Source organism: Tachyglossus aculeatus, chromosome Y4 (genome assembly GCF_015852505.1).
Source record: "Tachyglossus aculeatus isolate mTacAcu1 chromosome Y4, mTacAcu1.pri, whole genome shotgun sequence".
NCBI lineage: Eukaryota > Metazoa > Chordata > Mammalia > Monotremata > Tachyglossidae > Tachyglossus > Tachyglossus aculeatus.
Genome location: NC_052096.1, coordinates 8,802,058 through 8,823,328, shown reverse-complemented (window position 1 = coordinate 8,823,328; position 21,271 = coordinate 8,802,058). Strand labels below are relative to the sequence as shown.

Genomic DNA, 21,271 nt, shown 5'->3' with positions numbered 1-21,271 from the left:
GCCGGGGCTCTCACCGGCCGTGGAGATGTTGGCCGTGTTGCTGGGGTCACTGACGTAGCTGCCCGCGAATGCCACCAGACGAAACTCGTAGAAGGAGTCCTGGCCGTGGGATGTAATAATAATTATTAGTGTTTGTTAAGCGCTTACTATGTGCCAGGCACCGTTCTAAGCGCTGGGGGAGATACAAGGTAAGCGGGCTGGACACATCCCTGGACATGAAGCAGTGTGGCTCAATGGCTCAATACTCTATTTATTTATTTCACTTGTACATATCTATTCTATTTATTTTATTTTGTTAATATGTTTTGTTTTGTTGTCTGTCTCCCCCTTCTAGACTGTGAGCCCACTGTTGGGTAGGGACCGTCTCTATATGTTGCCAACCTGTACTTCCCGAGCGCTTAGTACAGTGCTCTGCACACAGTAAGCGCTCAGTAAATACGATTGATTGATTGATTGATTGATTGATTGGAAAGAGCACGGGCTTTGGAGTCGGAGGACATGGGTTCAAATCCCGGCTCCGCCACTTGTCAGCTGTGTGACTTTGGGCAAGTCACTTCACTTCTCTGGGCCTCAGTTCCCTCATCTGCAAAATGGGGATGAAGACTGTGAGCCCCTTGTGGGACAACCTGATTACCTTGTATCTACCCCAGCGCTTAGAACAGTGCTTTGCACATAGTAAGCGCTTAACAAATACCAACATTATTAGTATTATTATCCCTGTCCTACACGGGGATCACACTCTTAACAGTGCTTTGCACATAGTAAGCGCTTAACAAATACCAACATTATTAGTATTATTATCCCTGTCCTACACGGGGATCACGCTCTTAACAGTGCTTTGCACATAGTAAGCGCTTAACAAATACCATCATTATTATTAATTTCCATTTTACAGATGCGGGAACTGGGGCCCATTGAAGTGACTTGCCCAAGGTCTCACAGCAGACAAGTGGCAGAGCCGGGATAAATAAAATAATAATAATAATGATGGTATTAAGCGCTTACTATGTGCCAAACACTGTTCTAAGCGCTGAGGGGGGATACAAGGATGGGATGAGAACCCTTAACCTCTGACTCCCAGGCACGTGCTCTATTTGTTCAATCGTATTTATTGAGCACTTAATGTGTGCAGAGCACTGTACTAAGCACTTGACCTAATCCACTAGGTCATGCTGCTTCTGGTGAGGGGTAAGGCTTGGGAGGGTGGAGGGCAGGGGGGGAAATAGGGTAGTGAGGATCGTGGAGGAGGGTTGGGTCCCCCTCCCTTCTCTCCAGAGGGGGTGGGTGCCCCCCACGTCCCCTCTGTCGTCGCCCATTCACCTTGATGAGGGCTGGCACCACCAGCCGCGTGTCGGTGCCGCCGATGTCCCGGTTCAGGACCTCCCAGCCGCCGGGCCCGTGCTTTCCTTCCAGGGCATAGTGCCTTCCTTCCAGGGCATAGCTGGCCAGGCCCCCCGGGGCCAGCAGCGGAGGCTCCCAGCTCAGCATCACCCCCCGGGCTGTGCCCGCCGCTGTCAGGGCCCGCGGCGGGGACAGGGGCAGGTGCGGGGGCGCAGAAGGGGCTGCGGGGGTCGTCCTGAGGCCTGCGGGACCCGAGTGGGGAGAATCCTTAGGGGCCGGGGGGCTGGGGGCTCCCGGCTGACCATCCAGCACCCCCCAGTCCACTACGTCTCATCTCCCCCTAAGCACTTACTATATGCCAGTCTATCGTATTTATTGAATGCTTACTGTGAGCAAAGCACTGTACTAAGCCCTTGAGAGAGTACAATATAACAACAAACACAGACATTCCCGCCGACAGGGAGCTCAAGTCTCAAGGGGGAGACAGTACCAGGCACTGTCCTAAGCACTGGGGTAAAGCCAAGCTAGTCAAAATGGACACAGTCCTTGTCCCACATGGGGCTCACAGCCTTTATCCCCATTTTACAGATGAGGGAACCCAGGTACAGAGAAGTAAAGTGACTTGCCCAAGGTCACACAGCAGACCAGCGGCAGAGCTGGGGTTAGAACCCAAGTCCTTCTGATTCCCAAGCCTTTGCTCTATCCATTAGATCAGGCTGCTTCTCGTGAGCCTGAGATGCTGGGAGATGGGAGACCTGTGTTCTCACCCCAGCCCTGTCCCTGGCCTGCAGAGGGACCTTGGGTAAGTCCTTTAACCTTAGTTTCCTCATCAGCAAAATGGGAACAAGCTCCTTGCTCTCCCCACCTCTTGACTGTGACCCCTGGCTAGGGCAGTGACTATGTCCTTTTGATAATAATCTGCATTTACCCCCATGCTTAGCACAGTCCTTTGGCTCAAAGGAAACACTAGAGAAGCAGTGTGGCATAATGGGTAGGGCCTGGGCCTGGGAGCCAGGAGGACCAGGGTTCTAATCCCGGTTCCACCACTGGCCTCCTTTGTGACCTTGGGCAAGTCACTTCACTTCCTTGTGTCTCAGCTCCCTTATCTGTAAAATGGGGATTAAGACTGTGAGCCCCATGTTGTACCTGGACTGTCTCAAACCTGATTAGCGTTTTTCTAACCCAGCACTTAATACAGTGCCTGATACATAGGAAGTGCTTAACATACCATTAAAGAAACTCACTAAATATCACAATTATTAAAAGCCCCTCTAAAGCTTTCCTACTCCAGGAAGTCTTCCCCAAATTAATTCCTTTCACTCTGAGTCAAATCAACCTACAGTCACCCCAAGCACTTTTGTGTCTTCATACCTCTCCTCAGTGCATCCATCAATATGTATATACAGTGATACATTCCATTTTTAATGGTACATTCAATTTCTTTCTGGTCTATTTGCTCAACTTCCTATCTTATCCCTGTCCTTCCTCCTATTCCCAGGTCAGCATTTCCACCTCGCCTAAGCACTTGGGTAATCAATCAGTGGTATTTATTACTCTGTGCACAGTACTATACCAAGAGTTTGGGAGAGTCTCAATCAATTTGTGGAGTGCTTACTGTGTGAAGAACACTGTACTAAGCGCTTGGGAGAGAACAATATAACAGAGTCGGTAGACACATTAACCTGTCCACAATGAGCTTACAGTCTAGAGGGGGAGATAGACATTAATATAAATGACAGACATGTACAAAAGTGCTGTGGGGCTGAGGGGTGAATACAGGATGAAACTCCAAGTCAAGGATGACACAGAAGGGAGTGGGAGAAGAGGAAATTAGGGCTTAGTCGGGGAAGGCCTCATGGATGGAGAGTAAAATATAACAGGGTTGGTAGATACATTCCCTGCCTACAGTCAAGATGGGGAGACAAGCATTAAAATAAATTATGGATATGGACGTAAGTGGTGTGGAGCTGAGGGTGGGGTGAATAAAGGATTTCAGGGTATTCACCCACTCCCTTCCTTAATGTCACCACCTTCACCCTCTATTGCTTGCTTGTACCTGTAATTTATCTACTCTCCCCACCCTCATCAGATTGGCAAATCCTTGAGGGCAGGGATCCTGTCTAGTAATTCCACTGTACTCTCCCAAGACCTTAGTAGAGTGCTCAGCCTCTAGTAGACTGCTACTAATGCTGCTAATTGATTAAATCTCCATGCCCCCAACTATATATAAACACTTTTGTGGAGTTTGCAATGTAATGATGGAGAAAGAAAACAGAAATCCTCAAACACCCAAAGCTGAGAGAGCAGATACAAGCAGTAAAAATAAAAGAAACCGATTTTTGTCAACAAACAGGAGATAACAGCTAAGGGGCTCCAGAAGAAGTAATTACCTAAGTGAGCTTAGATAAATAAACAGTTAGAGACACAAGAGTTAAGAGGCTGCTGGGGTTAGAAGAAGCCATTACCATACTTATCCTGAGAAGCATCCTGGCCTAGTGGAAAGAGCCTGGATCCAGGAGTCAAGAGGACCTAGGTTCCTAACCCAGCTCTGTCACTTGTCTGCTGTGTGACCTTGAGCAAGTGACTTCACTTCTCTGTGTCAGTTCCCTCATCTAGAAAATGGGGATTCAATACTTGTTCTCCCTCATACTTAGAATATGAGTGGGACCTGATTAGCTTGAATCTACCCCAGTGCTTAGTATAGTGCTTGGCACAGAGTAAGCACTTAATTACCACAATTATTGGTCTTTGCTTTGAACTTTCCAAGTGTTTAGTATCAATCAGTGGGCACTTACTAGGTGTTCAACACTGTACTAGGCACTGTAGAACAACACAGTAGAGTTGGTAGACACATTCCCCATCCACAAGGAGCTTAATCTAGAGGGGGAGAAAGACATTAAAATACATTTCCTATAGGGGAATGGGAGAGTTTAGGGAGTATGTCTGCCAACTTTGTGGTATTGTATTCTCCCAAACACTTAGTACAGTACTCTGCACATAATAAGCGCTCAAGAAATACCATTGATAATGTACTGAAGAGCTGTGGGGCTGAGCGTGGAATGAATATCAAGTGCTCCACTAGACTGTAAGCTCTTGTGAGCAGGGAATGTGTTTATTGTTATATTATCCTCTCCCAACTGCTCAGTAAGGTGCCCTGCATACAGTAAATGCTCAATAAATACAACTGAATAAATACAGACCCGAGTGTTCAGTAAGGTGCCCTGCATACAGTAAATGCTCAATAAATATGACTGAATAAATGAATACAGACCGGAGTGCATAGTAAGCTCACTGTGAGCAGGGAACGTATCTACAAACTCTGTTGTACTCTCCCAAGCACTTAGTACGGTATTTGCACACAGTAAGCATTCAATAAATACTGTTGATTGATAGATGATGTCGAAGAGGGGACAGATGGAAGAAATGAAGGCCTAGTCCGGGAAGGCCTCTTGGAGGAGGTGGGGTTTTAGGATGGCAGTGAGTAATAATAATAATAATAATAATGATAATAATGGTATTTGTTAAGCACTTACTATGTGCCAAGCACTGTTCTAAGTGCTGGGGTAGATACAACCTTAAGGAAGAGATAGTAGTGGTCTGCCAGATATGAGGGGTGAGGGAGTTCCAGACCAGAAGGAGGACGTGGGCGAGGGGTGGGTAGTTGTTCTACAGATCACTTCAATCAGCAAGTGCTCAAAAAATGGTGTTGAGATTACAGGAAGGTAGGAACTCTATTAGAAAAGACCAGGTGGAATTTCAGGACGTTCCGAAGGGTGGGGAGGGGGGTGGTGTCTAGTGGGGTTAGAAGCAGGAGAAGGGGGTGTGCCACGAGAAGGGGAAGCACAGAGGGACTGGTGACCTTGGGGTAGAGGAAGAGTGGAAAGAAGATAAGGCAGCTGGACATGCCCAGCTCTGGGAAGAGTCTCGAAACTGATTGGGGAAGAGAGGCTAGATAAGTGGATCCAGCTCCGGTGTTGGGGGGGACCCTGGAAACTGACATTGTCACCTGTCTGATCCCTCCTTTTTCAGCTTTGCCCAATCAATCAGTGGTATTTATTGAGCGCTTACTATTGAGCGCTTAAGAGAAGCAGCATGGCTCAGTGGAAAGAGCACGGGCTTTGGAGTCAGAGGTCATGGGTTCAAATCCCGGCTCCGCCAATTGTCAGCTGTGTGACTTTGGGCAAGTCACTTCTCTGGGCCTCAGTTACCTCATCTGTAAAATGGGGATTAAGACTGTGAGCCCCCCCGTGGGACAACCTGATCACCTTGTAACCTCCCCAGCACTTAGAATGGTGCTTTGCACATAGTGAGCACTTAATAAAAGCTATCATTATTATTATTATTACTATGTGCAGAGCACTGTCCCAAGCACTTGGGAGAGTACAACACAATTAGCACACCTGTTCCCTGGCCAGAACAAGCCTACAATGCTGCCCCGCCCCTCCTCCAAAGCCACCTTCTCCAGGAGGCCTTCCTTTATTGCTCTTTCGATTGCAGCCCCTGACAGCACCCATCTGGGTGGTCGGGGGGGGGGGGGTCCCCGGTGCCAGGGACCACTCCCCGACCGCGGGACACTGACCGGCTGGAGAGGAGGACACGATCTCGCTGAAGGGTCCGCTGCCCAGCTTGTTTTGGGCTAAGACGCTGAACTGGTAGCTGGCGTGGGGCTGCAGGTTGGGCACAAGCAGGTGGGCCACGCCCAGGGGCACCGGTAGGGATAACCAGCCGTGGTGAGCCCGGTCTGGCCGCTTGGGCCTGGGGGATACAGGGTGGGTTGGCGGGGAGCGGGTGAGCAGGGAGGGAGGGCTCCCTCGTCCACTCTATCCTCCCAACCCATTTGCACCACTCCAGGGTCTGGGGGGAGGGAAATCTCAGCTAAGTGCCCCCCTTCCCACATGCTCAGGGTTTGTGGTGGGGCAGTCTGAGGCAGGCGTGGGGGATGCACATGGGGTATACCTCTCCTGAGTCTGGGAGGGCCTGGGGGGCGGTCTCAGGCCCGTGACCCCCTCCCACCTACTCCAGGTTTGTAACGGGGCAGACCGAAGGGGGCAGGGACTTACAGCGGGGTGTACCACACGCTGAACCTCTGCAGGTAGCCTCCATCAAAGCCGGGTTCCCATGATACGTTGACCCCCGTGGGCAGTGGCTGCACGGAGATGTTGGTAGCGACATGGGGGCTGGTCCCTGGGCAGAGGGTAGGGGGAGATAGTCAGCCTGGTGGAAGGGAGGGAGGGCAGGAACCCCCTTCTCTCAGTTTACTCGGTCCCCATCCCCCTCCTAGTCCTGCCTCCATCCCCCCTCATACCCACTTCATGCCACCCCTCATCTCCCCATCCCCCTCCTATTCCCTTTCCTCATCTCCCCATTTCCCTTCTATTCTCTCCCCTCATCTCCCCTCAACCCCACTCATCCTCCCCTCATACCTCCCTCATCCCCCCTCGTCCTGCCTCTTGTGCCCCCATCCTCCCACCCTCCTCCCATTCCCACCCCTCATGCTCCCCTCTTCTCCCCCACCCACCCCTGGCCCCTCCCCGGCCTCCGCCTGCCTCCGGTCCTGTGGGCACTGACTGACCCAGCACGTAGACAGTGGTGCCAGCGGCCACACTGGCCACGGCATTGACGGCGCTGCACTCCCAGCGCCCGTGGGCCTCTTTGGTCAGCGGCCGGAGGACCAGGCTGCCGTTGACGTCCACCTGGGCCTCGCTCCGTGGCCTGGGTCCCTCCTGTGGGGTGACACCCGCACCGCTCCCCCTCAGCCTCTTCAGCCCCTCCCTCCTTGCCTCCCGCCCCCCACAGTAGCCTGCTAGCTAGGAAACCCAGGCTGCTGGGAGGAGGCTGAGTGGAGCCCCAGAGCTTGGAGTCTCTGCTCCCTTGAGGGCTGAGGGACAGGGCATCAGGGGGAAGTGGGGTCCCTCGAGGCATCAGGTGGGTGGGGTGGCTGTGGGTGGGGAGCTTTGGGGCCAGGGGGCGGGATAAGACTCACCTTAGTCCAGGTGATGGTGGGCAGGGGGTCGCCTTGGGCCACACAAGGGATGACCAGTTCTCGCCCTACTTCCTGGAAATATTCATCCTTGGGCAGCACCACTAGAGCTGGGGGCGCCTACAGGAGGGGGTTGGGTCAGTGGGGGGGGGGGGCAGAGGACTAATTAGGGAAGGGAGGGAGGGCCCAGGAACCCCTTACATTTCTTACCCTCTCAAACTCTTCATCCCCCCCAACTTCATCCCTCTTTCTCTGAACTCTCTTGAGAAGAGAGTGGGTGGCCACTCTCTTAGGGTGGCCTAAGTGGCTAGAGCTCAAGAAGGATCTGGGTTCTAATGCAATCCCCACCATTTGTCTGTTCTGTTACTGTGGGAAAATCACATAACTTCTCTGTGCCTCAGATACCTCGTCTGTAAAATGGGGATTGAGACCGTGAGCCCCATGTGGGGCAGGGACTATGTCCGACCTGATTAGCTGGGATCTATCCCAGGGCATAGTCCAGTGTCCGGCACAAAGTAAGCACTTCACGAATACCATTAAAACAACAACAACAATCACAACAAAAGAAAGCAGACCTTGAGCTGCACGCGGGTGGGTGGGGAGGGGCCTGTGGTGCCATGGCTATTATAGGGGGTGCATGTGTATTCCCCCTCTGCGTCCTCATTGGCCACCGCCACGACCACAGAGCCATCCGCCGCCTGTGACCAGCCTGGCACCTGTGTGAACCAGGGAGAGACTGCGACAGAGACCGCCACAGGTAGGGAGAGACCACCCCAGAGAGGGAGGGGCCCATGGGGGAAGAGTCCCAGAGAGGAAGACAGATCCACCACCCAAAAAAAAGGAGGGATCCCCCACCACCAGGGTCAGAGGAAGTTGTCCCACCCCTCTCCTCCAACCACTCCCCGCACCTTGTCCAGCTGCAGGGCCTGGCCGTCCTTGGTCCAGTGGACGAAGAGCTGGGGGGGGTTAGCGCGGAAGGGGCAGCGGATCACACCTCGCATACCTGTGGGCAGGGGGGTCTCTGCGGGCATCTCGGTCACCTGGGCAGGGTCTGGGGGCGGGGGGTGGGAAAAGAAGGAGTGATGGTTGTACTCTCTGATAAAGGATCCAAGGGATGAAAGAGCGTTTCATGAGGGGGGGTGGGGAAAGAAGGAGTGGTGGTTGTACTCTCTGAGGTGGGGTGCTTCTGGGATTATGGGTGGGACTGACAGAGGCAGGAGGTGGGGCTTCTGGGATTGTGGGATGTGGCTGATGGACAGGAGTGCTTACTAAACGCCATCATCATCATCATCATTTTTGGGATTGTGGGTGGGGCTGACGGGCGGAAGGGGCTTGTGCCTGGGAGCCGCGCGTCCCCTTGCAGGGTGGTGGTCTTGGGGGTCTCACAGAGAACGGTGAGGAAGGCGGAGGCAGAGGGAGGGTGGGGGAGGCCGTTGCTGGGCACGCAGGTGTAGCGCCCGGCGTCGTCGGGCTGGGCGGCCTGGAGCCGGAGGCTGCCGTCCACCAGGACCCGCACCCGGGACTGCAGGCGGCTGGGGGGGCGGGAAGGCAGGTTCAGGCTCTGGACACACCAACACCCCCCACCCCTTGACCCCTTTCCCGCGCCCCACCTGATGTGAAACACGTTGGTGTCGCCCTGGAACCAGTTGTAGGTAAGGTTGGCAGGATAGGCCTGGGCCCGGCAGGCCAGGAGGGCATCTTGGGTGGCGTTGACCGTGCTGTTCTCCGGGGGTCCTACGATCACCGGTGGCCCTGCAGGACCCCGCGGGGTTCGGGGGGCGGCCACCAGCCCCTTTCCCTCTGTCCCCACCCCTCCTAGGCCTCCATCTCCTCCAAGAAGCCTTCCTCGACTAAGCCCTCTTTTCCTTATTCTATTATTCCTTTCCTCAACTCTCTTCCGCCTTTTATTCATCCCCCCGTCCCAGTCCCACAGCACGTATGTCCGTATCTGTCATGTATTTATTTCTTTTAATGCCTGTCTCCCCCTGTCCTTGCGGTCAGGGAGCAGGTCTGTTATCGTGTCCTCTCCCGAGCGCTTAGTACAGTGCTCTGCACACAGTAAGCACTCAGTAAATAGGACCGACTTACTGACCCAGCACCAGCAGGCGGGTGGTGTGTATGGCCGTGCCCTCGGGGCTGGACGCCTCGCAGGTGTAGAGGCCGGCGTGGCCCCGCTCCAGCCGGTCGATCCGCAGGGTCCCGTTCTGCACCTGGGGGTCGGAGGTGGGGAGGGAGAGGGGGTGAAGGTCACCCCCCTGCACCCCCCCACCATCCCTCTAGACTGTGAGCTCACTGTGGGCAGGGGATGTGCGTGTTGTTAATAGTAATAATAATAATGGCATTTGTTAAGCCCTTTCTGTGTGCCAGGCACTGTACTAAGCACTGGGGCCAATACAAGCAAACTGGGTTGGACACAGTCCCTGGCCCACTTGAGGCTCACAGTCTCCATCCCCATTTTACAGATGAGGTAACTGAAGCAGAGAGAAGTGAAGTGACTTGCCCAAGGTCACACAGCAGACAAGTAGCTGAGGCAGGATTAGAACCAACGACCTTCTAACTCCCAGGCCCGTGCTTGATCCACTATGCAATGATGCTTCTCATGTACTGTACTCTCCACGTCGCTTAGTACAGTGCTTTGCACACAGTAAGCACTGACTTTTCCTCATCTCCCACTCCCTTCTGCGTTGCCCTAACTTGCTCCCTTTACTCTTCTGCCCACCCCCCGCCCAGCCCCACAGCACTTATGTAATTTTATTTATTTGTATTGATGTCTGTCTTCCCTCCTCTATACTGTGAGCTCGTGGGCAGGGACTGTCACTGTTGATTGCTATACTGTTTTTTTCCCAAGCTCTTAGAAGCCAGAGTGGCTTAGTGGAAAGAGCACAGGCTTGGGAGTCACAGGTCATGGGTTCTAATTCCGACTCTCCCACTTGTCAGCTGGTTGACTTTGGGTAAATCACTTAGCTTCTCTGTGCCTCAGTTCCCTCATCTGTCAAATGGGGATTAAGACTGTGAGCCCCTCATGAGACAACCTGATTACCTTATATCTACCCCAGCGCTTAGGACAGTGCTTGACACACAGTAAGCGCTTAACAAATACCAGCATTATTACTATTCTCTATGCCTCAGTTCCCTCATCTGTCAAATGGGGATGAAGACTGTAAGCCCCGCGTGGGACAACCTGATAAACTTGCATGTACCCCAGCGCTTAGAACAGTGCATGGCACATATTAAGCGCTTAACAAATACCAGCATTATTTGTGCCTCAGTTCCCTCATCTGTCAAATGATAAGCAGCGTGGCTCAGCGGAAACAGCAGGGGCTTTGGAGTCAGAGGTTATGGGTTCAAATCCCGGCTCTGCCAACTGTCAGCTGTTTGACTTTGGGCAAGTCACTTCACTGGGCCTCAGTGACCTCATCTGTAAAATGGGGATGAAGACTGTGAGCCCCTCCCCCACCCCCGTGGGACAACCTGATCACCCTGTAACCTCCCCAGCGCTTAGAACAGTGCTTTGCACATAGTAAGCGTTTAACAAATGCCATCATCATTATTATTAAATGGGGATGAAGACTGCGAGCGCCCCGTGGGCCAACCTGATCACCTTATAACCTCCCCAGTGCTTAGAACAGTGCTTTGCACATAGTAAGCGCTTAACAAATGCCATCATCATTATTATTAAATGGGGATGAAGCCTGTGAGCCCCCCGTGGGCCAACCTGATCACCTTGTAACCTCCCTAGCGCTTCGAACAGTGTTTTGCACATAGTAAGGGCTTACTAACAAATGCCATTATTTTTACTATTAAATGGGGATGAAGACTGAGAGCCCCCCGTGGGCCAACATGATCACCTTGTAACCTCCTCAGAGCTTAGAACAGTGCTTTGCACATAGTAAGCGCTTGCTAAAAAATGCCATCATTATTATTATTAAATGGGGATGAAGACTGCGAGCCCCCGTGGGACAACCTGATCACCTTGTAACCTCCTCAGCGCTTAGAACAGTGCTTTGCACATAGTAAGCGCTTAACAAATGCCATCATCATTATTATTAAATGGGGATGAAGACTGCGAGCCCCCCGTGGGACAACCTGATCACTTTGTAACCTCCTCAGCGCTTAGAACAGTGCTTTGCACATAGTAAGCGCTTAACAAATGCCATCATCATTATTATTAAATGGGGATGAAGACTGCGAGCCCCCCGTGGGACAACCTGATCACTTTGTAACCTCCTCAGCGCTTAGAACAGTGCTTTGCACATAGTAAGCGCTTAACAAATGCCATCATTATTATTATTAAATGGGGATGAAGACTGCGAGCCCCCCGTGGGCCAACCTGATCACCTTGTAACCTCCTCAGCGCTTAGAACAGTGGTTTGCACATAGTAAGCACTTAACAAATGCCATCATTATTATTATTAAATGGGGATGAAGACTGCGAGCCCCCCGTGGGACAACCTGATCACCTTGTAACCTCCTCAGCGCTTAGAACAGTGGTTTGCACATAGTAAGCACTTAACAAATGCCATCATTATTATTATTAAATGGGGATGAAGACTGCGAGCCCCCCGTGGGCCAACCTGATCACCTTGTAACCTCCCCAGCGCTTAGAACAGTGCTTTGCACATAGTAAGCGCTTAACAAATGCCACCATCATTATTATTAGATGGGGATGAATACTGCAAGCCTCCCGTGGGCCAACCTGATCACCTTGTAACCTCCTCAGTGCTTAGAACAGTGGTTTGCACATAGTAAGCGCTTAATAAATGCCATCATCATTATTAGTATTATGATGTATGAATGAATGCTGGGCCCATCCCGCCTTGTGCGGCAGAGAGGCGGGCGCCATGTCCCGGTTGGGTTGGGTTGGGTTGGGTTGGGCCCGGTTGGGTTGGGTTGGGTTGGGTTGGGCCCGGTTGGGTTGGGTTGGGTTGGGTTGGGCCCGGTTGGGTTGGGTTGGGTTGGGTTGGGCCGGTCCTCGCCGCACCTGCCCGGAGCCCATCGCCTTTCGGTCGTGCCCGTCGTGCTTCCAGACGATCCGGGGCTGGGGGCTGCCGCCGGCGGTGCAGCTTAGGCTCAGCGGCTCCTGCTCCCGGGCCTCCAGCACCGACGGCGGCGTCTCCTGGAACCGCGGGGGCGCTGGGGGTGGGGAGCATGTGAGGAGTGGGGAGCGGGGGGCGCACCCACACCCCGGGACCCGAGCCCCCCAAGGCCACTCCGGCTCCACGGAAATCCCTAGCCCCGGGGGATGGAGAGAGGGGGCCCGGGCTCCGGCCTCTAATTAGCGACGCCTGGGACATCTGCCTGTTATATTGTCCTCCCCGAGCGCTTAATACAGTGCTCGGTAAATACGATTGAGGAAAGCTGTTATATTCTCCTCCCCGAGAACATGGTACAGTGCTCTGCACATAGTATGTGCTCAAGAAACACAATTGAGGAAAGCTGTCTTCTGTTATATTGTCCTCCCCGAGCGCTTAGTACAGTGCTCTGCATACTAAGCACTCAATAAATACGATTGAGGAAAGCTGTCTGTTATATTCTCCTCCCCGAGCACATGGTACAGTGCTCTGCACACATTACACGCTCGATAAAGACGATTCAGGAAAGATGTCTTCTGTTATATTGTCCTCCCCGAGCGCTTAGTACAGTGCTCTGCACACTAAGCGCTCAATAAATATGATTGAGGAAAGCTGTCTGTTATATTCTCCTCCCCGAGCACATGGTACAGTGCTCTGCACGCAGTACGCGCACGATAAATACGATTGAGGAAAACTTTCTTCTGTTATATTGTCCTCCCCGAGCACTTAGTACAGTGCTCTGCTAAGCACTCGGTAAATACGATTGAGGAAAGCTGTTATATTCTCCTCCCCGAGCACATGGTACAGTGCTCTGCACACAGTACACGCTCAATAAACACGATTGAGGAAAGCTGTCTTCTGTTATATTGTCCTCCCCGAGCGCTTAGTACAGTGTTCTGCACACATTAAGCCCTCGATAAATACGATTGAGGAAAGCTGTCTGTTATATTTTCCTCCCCGAGCACATGGTACAGTGCTCTGCACACAGTACGTGCTTGATAAATACGATTGAGGAAAGCTGTCTTCTGTTATATTGTCCTCCCCGAGCGCTTAGTACAGTGCTCTGCACACTAAGCGCTCAATAAATATGATTGAGGAAAGCTGTCTGTTATATTCTCCTCCCCGAGCACATAGTACAGTGCTCTGCACACAGTATGTGCTCGAGAAATACGATTGAGGAAAGCTGTCTTCTGTTATATTGTCCTCCCCGAGCGCTTAGTACAGTGCTCTGCACACTAAGTGCTCAATAAATACGACTGAGGAAAGCTGTTTGTTATATTCTCCTCCCTGAGCACATGGTACAGTGCTCTGCACACAGTACGCGCTCGATAAACACGATTGAGGAAAGTTGTCTTCCGTTATATTGTCCTCCCCGAGCGCTTAGTACAGTGCTCTGCACACTAAGTGCTCAATAAATACGATTGAGGAAAGCTGTCTGTTATATTCTCCTTCCCGAGCGCTTGGTACAGTGCTCTGCACACAGTACGTGCTTGATAAACACGATTGAGGAAAACTGTCTTCTGTTATATTGTCCTCCCCGAGCACATGGTACAGTGCTCTGCACACATTAAGCGCTCGATAAATACAGTTGAGGAAAGTTGTCTGTTATATTCTCCTCCCCGAGCACATGGTACAGTGCTCTGCACACATTAAGTGCTCGATAAATGCAGTTGAGGAAAGTTGTCTGTTATATTCTCCTCCCCAAGCACATGGTACGGTGCTCTGCACACAGTATGCGCTTGATAAATACGACTGTGGAAAGCTGTCTTCTGTTATATTGTCCTCCCTGAGCGCTTAATACAGTGCTCTGCACACATTAAGCGCTTGATAAATACGATTGAGGAAAGCTGTCGGTTATACTCTCCTCCCCAAGCACATAGTACAGTGCTCTGCACACAGTACGCGCTTAATAAATATGATTGAGGAAAGCTGTCTTCTGTTATATTGTCCTCCCCAAGCGCTTGGTACAGTGCTCTGCACACATTAAGCGCTCGATAAATGCGAATTGAGGAAATCCATCTGTTATATCGTTATATTGTCCTCCCCAGGTGCTTAGTACAGTGCTCTGCACACAGTAAGCGCTCGATATGACTGATTGCCTGACTCCCCCTCCCCAGCCCCTCCCTCCTGGGAGAGCAGAGACCGAGGTCCAGAGATAACCCTTTGGGCCCAGAGACAGGTGGGCAGAGAGAGAGAGAGATGAGAGACAGCCCCCTCACACCTGTCTCACCAACCCAAAGATCACTGGAAGGCTTTGGTGACCCCAAGACTTTGACCCGGCTCCGAACCTGGCCTGGAAGTTAGGGAGGAGAAGGAGCAGGAGGGGGGACCCCCGCCACGTACAACGGACGGCGAGATGCACCCAGGAGCCGTTGCGGAAGTCGTCCTCAGGCCCTGGCCGGTCAAGGAAGAGGACGCGGCACTCGTACCAGCCCTGGTCCTCGGCACGGAGGCCGTCGATGCGCAGTGAGGCGCCACCTTGCAGCTGCACGCGCCCTGTGGGAGGGGGCGGATGGCAGGGGGTCGGGGGGGGGCAGCAGGGGCAGGATCCACTCCTCGTCTCTCTGGACAGCTTCCCTCCTTCCCCGGACAAGGGGCAGTCTGGACCAGGGGACAGTGCTGAAGTAACTCTCTCTCCTGGGGTGCAGAGGCCGGGGGCAGGATTCCTTCCCCCATTTCCCATCTCCCCTTAGGTGATTTCCCAACCTTCTAGCACCCCCTCCCTCCAGGCCTGGACTAATGGCCCAGGGCCTGGAGACCCCCTTCCCCCAGCTCACTGCCACAGGTCACCGTTTTGGCCTAGCCAAAGCCCCTAATCCCCTTTGATTATTATCAGAGCCCTAAGCGCCTTAGGTTGGCAGAAGCCTCGCTCAGCCTGGGGTGGGGTGGGACCAGACACAAACACACACACGTACACACTCTCTCTCTCTCTCTCTCTCTCTCTCTCTCTGTCTCTTGCTAAGCTCTCACTATGAGCCAGGCACTGTACTAAGCGCTGGGGTAGGTCCAAGCTAATTGAGTTAGAACTAGTCCCTACCCCTCATGGGGCTCACAGTCTTAATCTCCATTTTACAGATGCGGTAACTGAGGCAGAGAGGTGACTTGCCATAGGTCATCCAGCAGGCAATTGGTGGAACCAGGATTAGGACCCAGGTCTCCTGACTCCCAACCTTACGCTCTCTCTCTCCTAAGCCACTCTGCTTTTCTTTTTCATGGTAACTGTTAAATGCTTACTATGTACTGTACTAAGCGCTGGGGGAGATACAAGCTAGTCAAGTTGGACACAGTCCCTGTCCTAAATGGGGCTCACAGTCTAAATTCCCCATTTTTCGGATGAGGGAATTGAGACACAAGTAAGTTAAGTGACTTGCCTAAGGTCACACAGCAGACAAGTGGCGGAGCTGGTATTAGAACCCAGGTCCTTCTGACTTCTAGGCCCACTGATATGATTTGTACTTCCCAAGCACTTAGTTCAGTGCTCTGCACACAGTAAGCACTCAGTAAATACGAATGAATGAATTGTGAAAGCAAGCCCCTTGCAAACATAAAAGCCCTCTACAAATACAAGGGGTCCTTATTGTTATCTGAGATCTGAGTCCCTTTCTTTCCCCCACCACCGGACCCTGTCTCCCGCTGCCCACCTCCAACCCATTTTCCTAAACCGGCCCTGTCTGACCTCTCCTCACCCGCCCAAAGCACTGACAAAACATCATTGTCCTTAGGAACCACCACCTCCTGTTGCTTAGCAACCCCAATTCAGTCACATAAAGGTGGGTGGGATTAGTAGGGGGAGAGGGTATCCCTCCTCTCCCACCCCTCCACTAAGGGGATTCCCCACGCCTGGGCAAAGGGCAACTGGGGCATCTCTTGTTTCCTAATCGTGTCTGCCCATCTGCTCGGGGGGATTGAGGCAGACGGGGTGTCAGGGTCACAGGGCGTGGTAGGGATGGGGGCGGCCTATTCTTGCAGGCGGAAGTGGGGTCTGTCCGGGCCAGGCCCAGCCAGGCGGCGACCAGACAAAACTGATCCAGACTGTCTGGGAACTCTGGGAGGGAGACCGAGCACTGAGGGTGGGAGAGGGGGCAGGGGTGTGGGGGATGGGGGCAATGGGGGTGGTGGGCTAGAGAGGAGGCAGAGGGAAAACCGGGGTGCATCGGTCGGCCTGCCTTCTTCCTCTGACCCACTCCCCCGCCCTCTCCCTGGCCCCCTCAAACGCCTCGTGGGGAGAGGTCTGGTCCCTGAAGCTGGGGAGGGGGCCACCACCCAGTCCTAAACTCTGGGGAGTGGGAGCGCTGGGGGAAGGGGTAAATCCCTCTTTTTCTTTTTCCGTTGCTCTAATTAGGGCCTCATTTACATGTGCATCCCACCAGCATTTGAAACACGCTCCAAGGCCTCCCCCACCCGTCTTCTCCCTCGACCCCGCCCCTTCGAGGCCTCAGCCAATCCTCAAGGCTCCTCGGAGAATTGAAAATAAACCGGGCTTGGAGAGAGGGTGGGAGGGGGCTGGAAGGGTATCCCTCACCTCCTCCGCAGCTAGACTGGGGAGGGGGCTGTTCTCACCCAGGCTCTGCCTGCCAACCGGCCTCAAGACCAGTTGTGCCCTGCCTGTGCCCCTTCCTGAGACCCTGAGCTGGTGGGGCCTGGTTCTCAGACAGGAGGGGGTGGGGGGGAACACAATGTCCCCTCCCCTTTGCCACGGGATGCCCCCCCACAGTGTGGCTCGCCGAGAGGGTGGGGGTAGGGGAGAGGAGCTGGGGTCTCCCCACCCCCATGCCGGCATGGGCCCTGGGCCCTGCGCCAGTCGGGATTAGGGCTCCAAAGGGGAGATTAGGGAAGCGGAGAGGCCCAGGGGTGGGGATGGGAGCAGGATGGGGAGGAGGGGGCAGCTGAAACACGACCGCCTGCCCACAATAAAGGGCCTTTGTATCTCCACCAATGACCAGCCCCAGCCCCCACCTCTGGGGCCCAAGAGGGGAGACCACCACCCTCCCGGCGCCCCAGGCCCTGGTGCCCTAGGGCTCACCCTCACCCCAGGTCATGGCACCCCAGTCTGTGCCCTCCCTTCAGTGCCCCTCAGTCCCATCTGCTCTTACCCAGGTACTGTGGGTCCACGCGGGGGGAGTAGAGGCCGAACTGGATGAAGATGGGGAGCAGGAAGCCGAACCGCTGCCACTCGATGACGTGGAGGGGGGGTCGTCCCGAAGGTGGCAGGAGGTCGCAGGTCAGCAGGGCGCTCTGCCCTGCCCGGCCCACCACGGCCACGGCCGCGGAGTCTCCTGGGGGTCCGCCGAGGCGGGTGCGGGGAAAGGAGAGTTAGCCTGGTGTGTGGTCCGTGGGGGTGGGTGGGCAGGGGTCCCAGATGTTGGGGCAAGGCCCTTCAGTCCCAGGGTCTCCAGCCAGATGTAAGAGCCTGTCTCTCACTTCCCAGTTGCACCCCCTAAATCCACGCACACACCCCAGTGGCTACGGGCACTGGGGGGCACCGGGCGCCACTGGGGGAGAGATAGAAAACAGGGTGGGCTGTGGCTGACCTGCGGGAGATGGGGCATGCCTCAACATCTGGGTTGATCCAGAGGGCCGTGGATTGGGGAGGGGTGGGGATCCTCTCTTTTCAGGGAGAAAGACTTCCTCAACATCACCCTTACAGCAGTGCACATTTAACTATTTGCAGAACACTGTACTGAATGCTTACTGGATTCAGAGCACTGTACTGGGCAGCTACTTTATGGTTCCAGGCACTTAATGTGTGCAGAGCTCTGCACTAGAAGCATAACAGGTGTAGATGCTTTACTGGATGCCTACTGGGGGCAGAGCACTGTACTAGGGCTTGAGAACATAAACGGTCACCAAAGATTCAGTCCTGGCCCTGAAGAACTTGACAAAGTTGAGGAGTGACTACCTCAAGAGGAAAGGCATTGATGCAAAAAAAAGTAACCAATTAATAATTAATAATTGCAAACAAAAAAACAGATATTGGCATCCGTTAAGATGGCCGATGGAGGTGACCTGGCCAGGAAGGTGTATGGGAGGGTTCAGGTGGCCTGGACAGGTGGCCTTTCAGGAAGCCCTTGAAGACGGGGTGGGCGGGGGTGAGGTTTGGTGGATTTGATTGGGGCAGGAAGTTCCAGACAGGGGAAAAGCCAATAATAATAATTATGGCATTTGCTAAGTCCTTACCATGTGTCAGGCATTGTAGTGTACACTGTACCGTCTCCAAGAGGCCTTCCCTGACTAAGCCCTCCTTTCCTTTTCTCCTTCTCCCTTCTTGCCTAGTGTTTAGAGCCCAGACCTGGGAGTCAGAAGGACCTGGGTTCTAATCCTTACTTCTTGTCTGCCCTGTGCCCTTGGGCAAGTGACTTCACTTCTCTGGGCCTCATTTACCTCATCTGTAAAATGGGGATTAAGACCGTGAGCCCCATGTGGGAAGAGGTCTCAGTGGCTCGCCTCCTCCAAGCAGCCTTCTCAGACTAAGCTCCCCTTTTGCTTAACTCCCCCTTCCCTCCACGTTGCCCTGACTCGCTCCCTTTGCTCTACCCCTCACAGTATTTGTGTATATATCTATAATTCTATTTATGTACACTGATGCCTGTTGCCTTCTAGACTGTGAGCCCGTTGTTGGTTAGGGACCATCTCTATATGTTGCCAACTTGTACTTCCCAAGCGCTTAAAACGGTGTTCTGCACACAGTAAGCGTTCAATAAATATGATTGAATGAATGAATGAATGACAACGACTGTGTCCAGCCTAATTAGCTTGTATCCACCGCAGTGCTTAGTACAGTGGCACTTAATAAATGCTTAACAAATACCGTAGAAAAAAAGTGGACCAGTCTTTTCCTTTAGCTCGAGGGCAGGGATGGGGTTCGATGCTTGTCTGCCTACCACCCCCCAGCCCAGGTGTTCAGTTCAAAGTCCCAGGCCTGGAACCCAGTCCAGCCGTTGCCAGTTGGGCAGCCCCTGCTCCTGCCCTGTCCCCTGCCCCCGGTTCCCGACTCACCGTTAGCCCCCTGGCAGGTGAACAGGCTCAGGGTAGCCAGGAAGAGGAACCAAATCATAGCCCAGCCGCCCCGCCTGGCCCGGCCTGCCCCCTCCTGCCCCCGGGGAGCCCAAGGGCTGCACGAGGGCCGGGGCTGGGGCGGAGGGCTGGGTGGGGGGCTTCTCCTTCTGGTCCCTTGGCACGGCCCCCTCTCCGGACACCTGGCTCCAGTGGCGAAGGGGGGTGGGTCAGGGTAGACCTCTAGGGAGCTGGGCCCACCGGGAGATGAATCTGCCGAGGGAAGGAAACACAAGGAGATGAACTGAATTGAGGGGGTAAGGGGTGGAAGGGGAGACCCAGGGAGCTAGAGAGGGGAGTCCAAGGGGATAGAAGGGAACCTGGGGGATGGAAAGGAGGACGGGAGGAGTCCCTGGGTGGGGTGGGGGGGGATAGAGAGGGGAGTTCAGGGGGTTGGGGGAGCCCTGGGGGATAGAGAGGGGAGCCCAGGGGGATAAAGAGGGGGCTAAGGAGAGTCCCACGAGGGGATAGAGAGGGGGCCAGGGAGATTTGCCTAAGGGGACAGAGACGGGAGCCCAGGGGGATACAGATGGGCCTACGGAGAGTCTCTGGGGGATAGAGAGAGAACTCCCAGGGGGCTAAAGGGGACCTCCAGGGCCTTAGAGGAGAGCGAAGGGCACAGACCGAGAATATGGAGGTGGGGGACACAGAAGAGACTCCAGGAGATAAAGAGGGACGCTAGGAGACCCCAGGATAGAGATAAAGTTCTGGGAAAGGGTCGGGGCACAGAGGGGCGAGCCTCTCTCTGCCACCCAGCTCCTCTCACCTGCTCTCCTCCACCAGGCTCCCTGCGCCCGGACACCCCACACCCTCTTCCTCTCCCCGTCCCCACCCCGAATCCTCCTCTCTCCTCCCCTCTCCTCCCCAAAGGCCTCTCCGTCTTCTGGAGCGGACCACGGCCCCACCCCCACCGGCCCCGAGGGCCTGGGCTCTCCACCCATTTCCATCCACCCCCTCACAGCTGGGGCGGGGCTGGAGGGGTGCAGGGAGGTGTGTATGTGTATGTGCAGACTTTGTTTCCTCTTGGCAGGCTCCCACCAGGTCTGGGCAGGTAGCTGAGATGCTGCTAAGTCCTCCTCCTCCTCCTCTTTTTTCTCCCTTCTTTCCCTTCTCCCTTTCCCTCCTTCTTCTCTGCCCCCACCTCCTTTTCTTCCTCCTCTGTTCTCTTGTCCTCTTCTTCTCTTCCCACCTTCCTACTTTGCAGGAGCCCCCCTTCCTCCCTGCAGCTCTGCCCAGTTCTGAACTCGGGCTCCTTCCTGCCCCTCCAGCTCTCTGGACCTGCCCCTTCCAGTGCCGCTCCCGCCCCCCTGCTGTCCCCTATGATCATGCCTCCCCCCACCTCTGGAGCTTGGTGACTCCCTTCTTGGCCCTGGAGACATCCTTTGGAACCGAACGTCTACGCAGCCCAACCAAGCAAAGTTGTGGGAAACATCACTGGCCTCTGGTTTGCCAACTGGAGCTGCTCGTGGCTGATTTCACCCTCTTCTCCCCACCAGGTCCGGCGGACCCAGCTGAACCCTGTCCCGGGAGCCCCGACCTCGGACCCCCTGCTCCCCATCAGGCCCGACAGACTTAGCTGAGCTCTGACCTGGGAGCCTTGACCTCTGACCCCCTGCTCCCCACCAGACCCAGCTGAATGATCCAGGAGACCCAACCTCTGACCCCCTGCTCCACACCACACCAAATGAACTCTGTTCTGGGATCCCTGACCTCTGACCCCCTGCTCCCCGCTATGCCGGCAGACCCAAGCCGAGTTTTGATCAGGAAGCCCTGACCTCTGACCCTCTGCTCTCTGGCATCAGTCACCCATCCCTTGCTCTCAAGT

The 21,271-nt window shown here is 54.2% G+C and overlaps 1 protein-coding gene across 1 annotated transcript in view; it reads right to left on the bottom strand.

The window, feature by feature from the left end:
- The window catches only part of IGSF9 (immunoglobulin superfamily member 9), a 28,079-nt gene extending 8,632 nt beyond the window's left edge, over positions 1-19,447 (bottom strand). Inside the window, exons 1-16 of the mRNA XM_038768451.1 lie at positions 19,390-19,447; positions 17,487-17,669; positions 14,737-14,889; positions 12,303-12,454; positions 9,414-9,531; positions 8,932-9,073; positions 8,641-8,853; positions 8,230-8,416; positions 7,897-8,037; positions 7,532-7,582; positions 7,325-7,441; positions 6,914-7,064; positions 6,402-6,525; positions 5,921-6,096; positions 1,321-1,583; positions 15-99 (exon numbers count right to left, since the gene is read on the bottom strand). Coding sequence (XP_038624379.1) covers positions 15-99; positions 1,321-1,583; positions 5,921-6,096; positions 6,402-6,525; positions 6,914-7,064; positions 7,325-7,441; positions 7,532-7,582; positions 7,897-8,037; positions 8,230-8,416; positions 8,641-8,853; positions 8,932-9,073; positions 9,414-9,531; positions 12,303-12,454; positions 14,737-14,889; positions 17,487-17,669; positions 19,390-19,447 — 2,314 coding nt within the window. The remainder of the gene's footprint in view (positions 1-14; positions 100-1,320; positions 1,584-5,920; positions 6,097-6,401; positions 6,526-6,913; positions 7,065-7,324; positions 7,442-7,531; positions 7,583-7,896; positions 8,038-8,229; positions 8,417-8,640; positions 8,854-8,931; positions 9,074-9,413; positions 9,532-12,302; positions 12,455-14,736; positions 14,890-17,486; positions 17,670-19,389) is intronic.
- Positions 19,448-21,271: the final 1,824 nt, after the last annotated feature.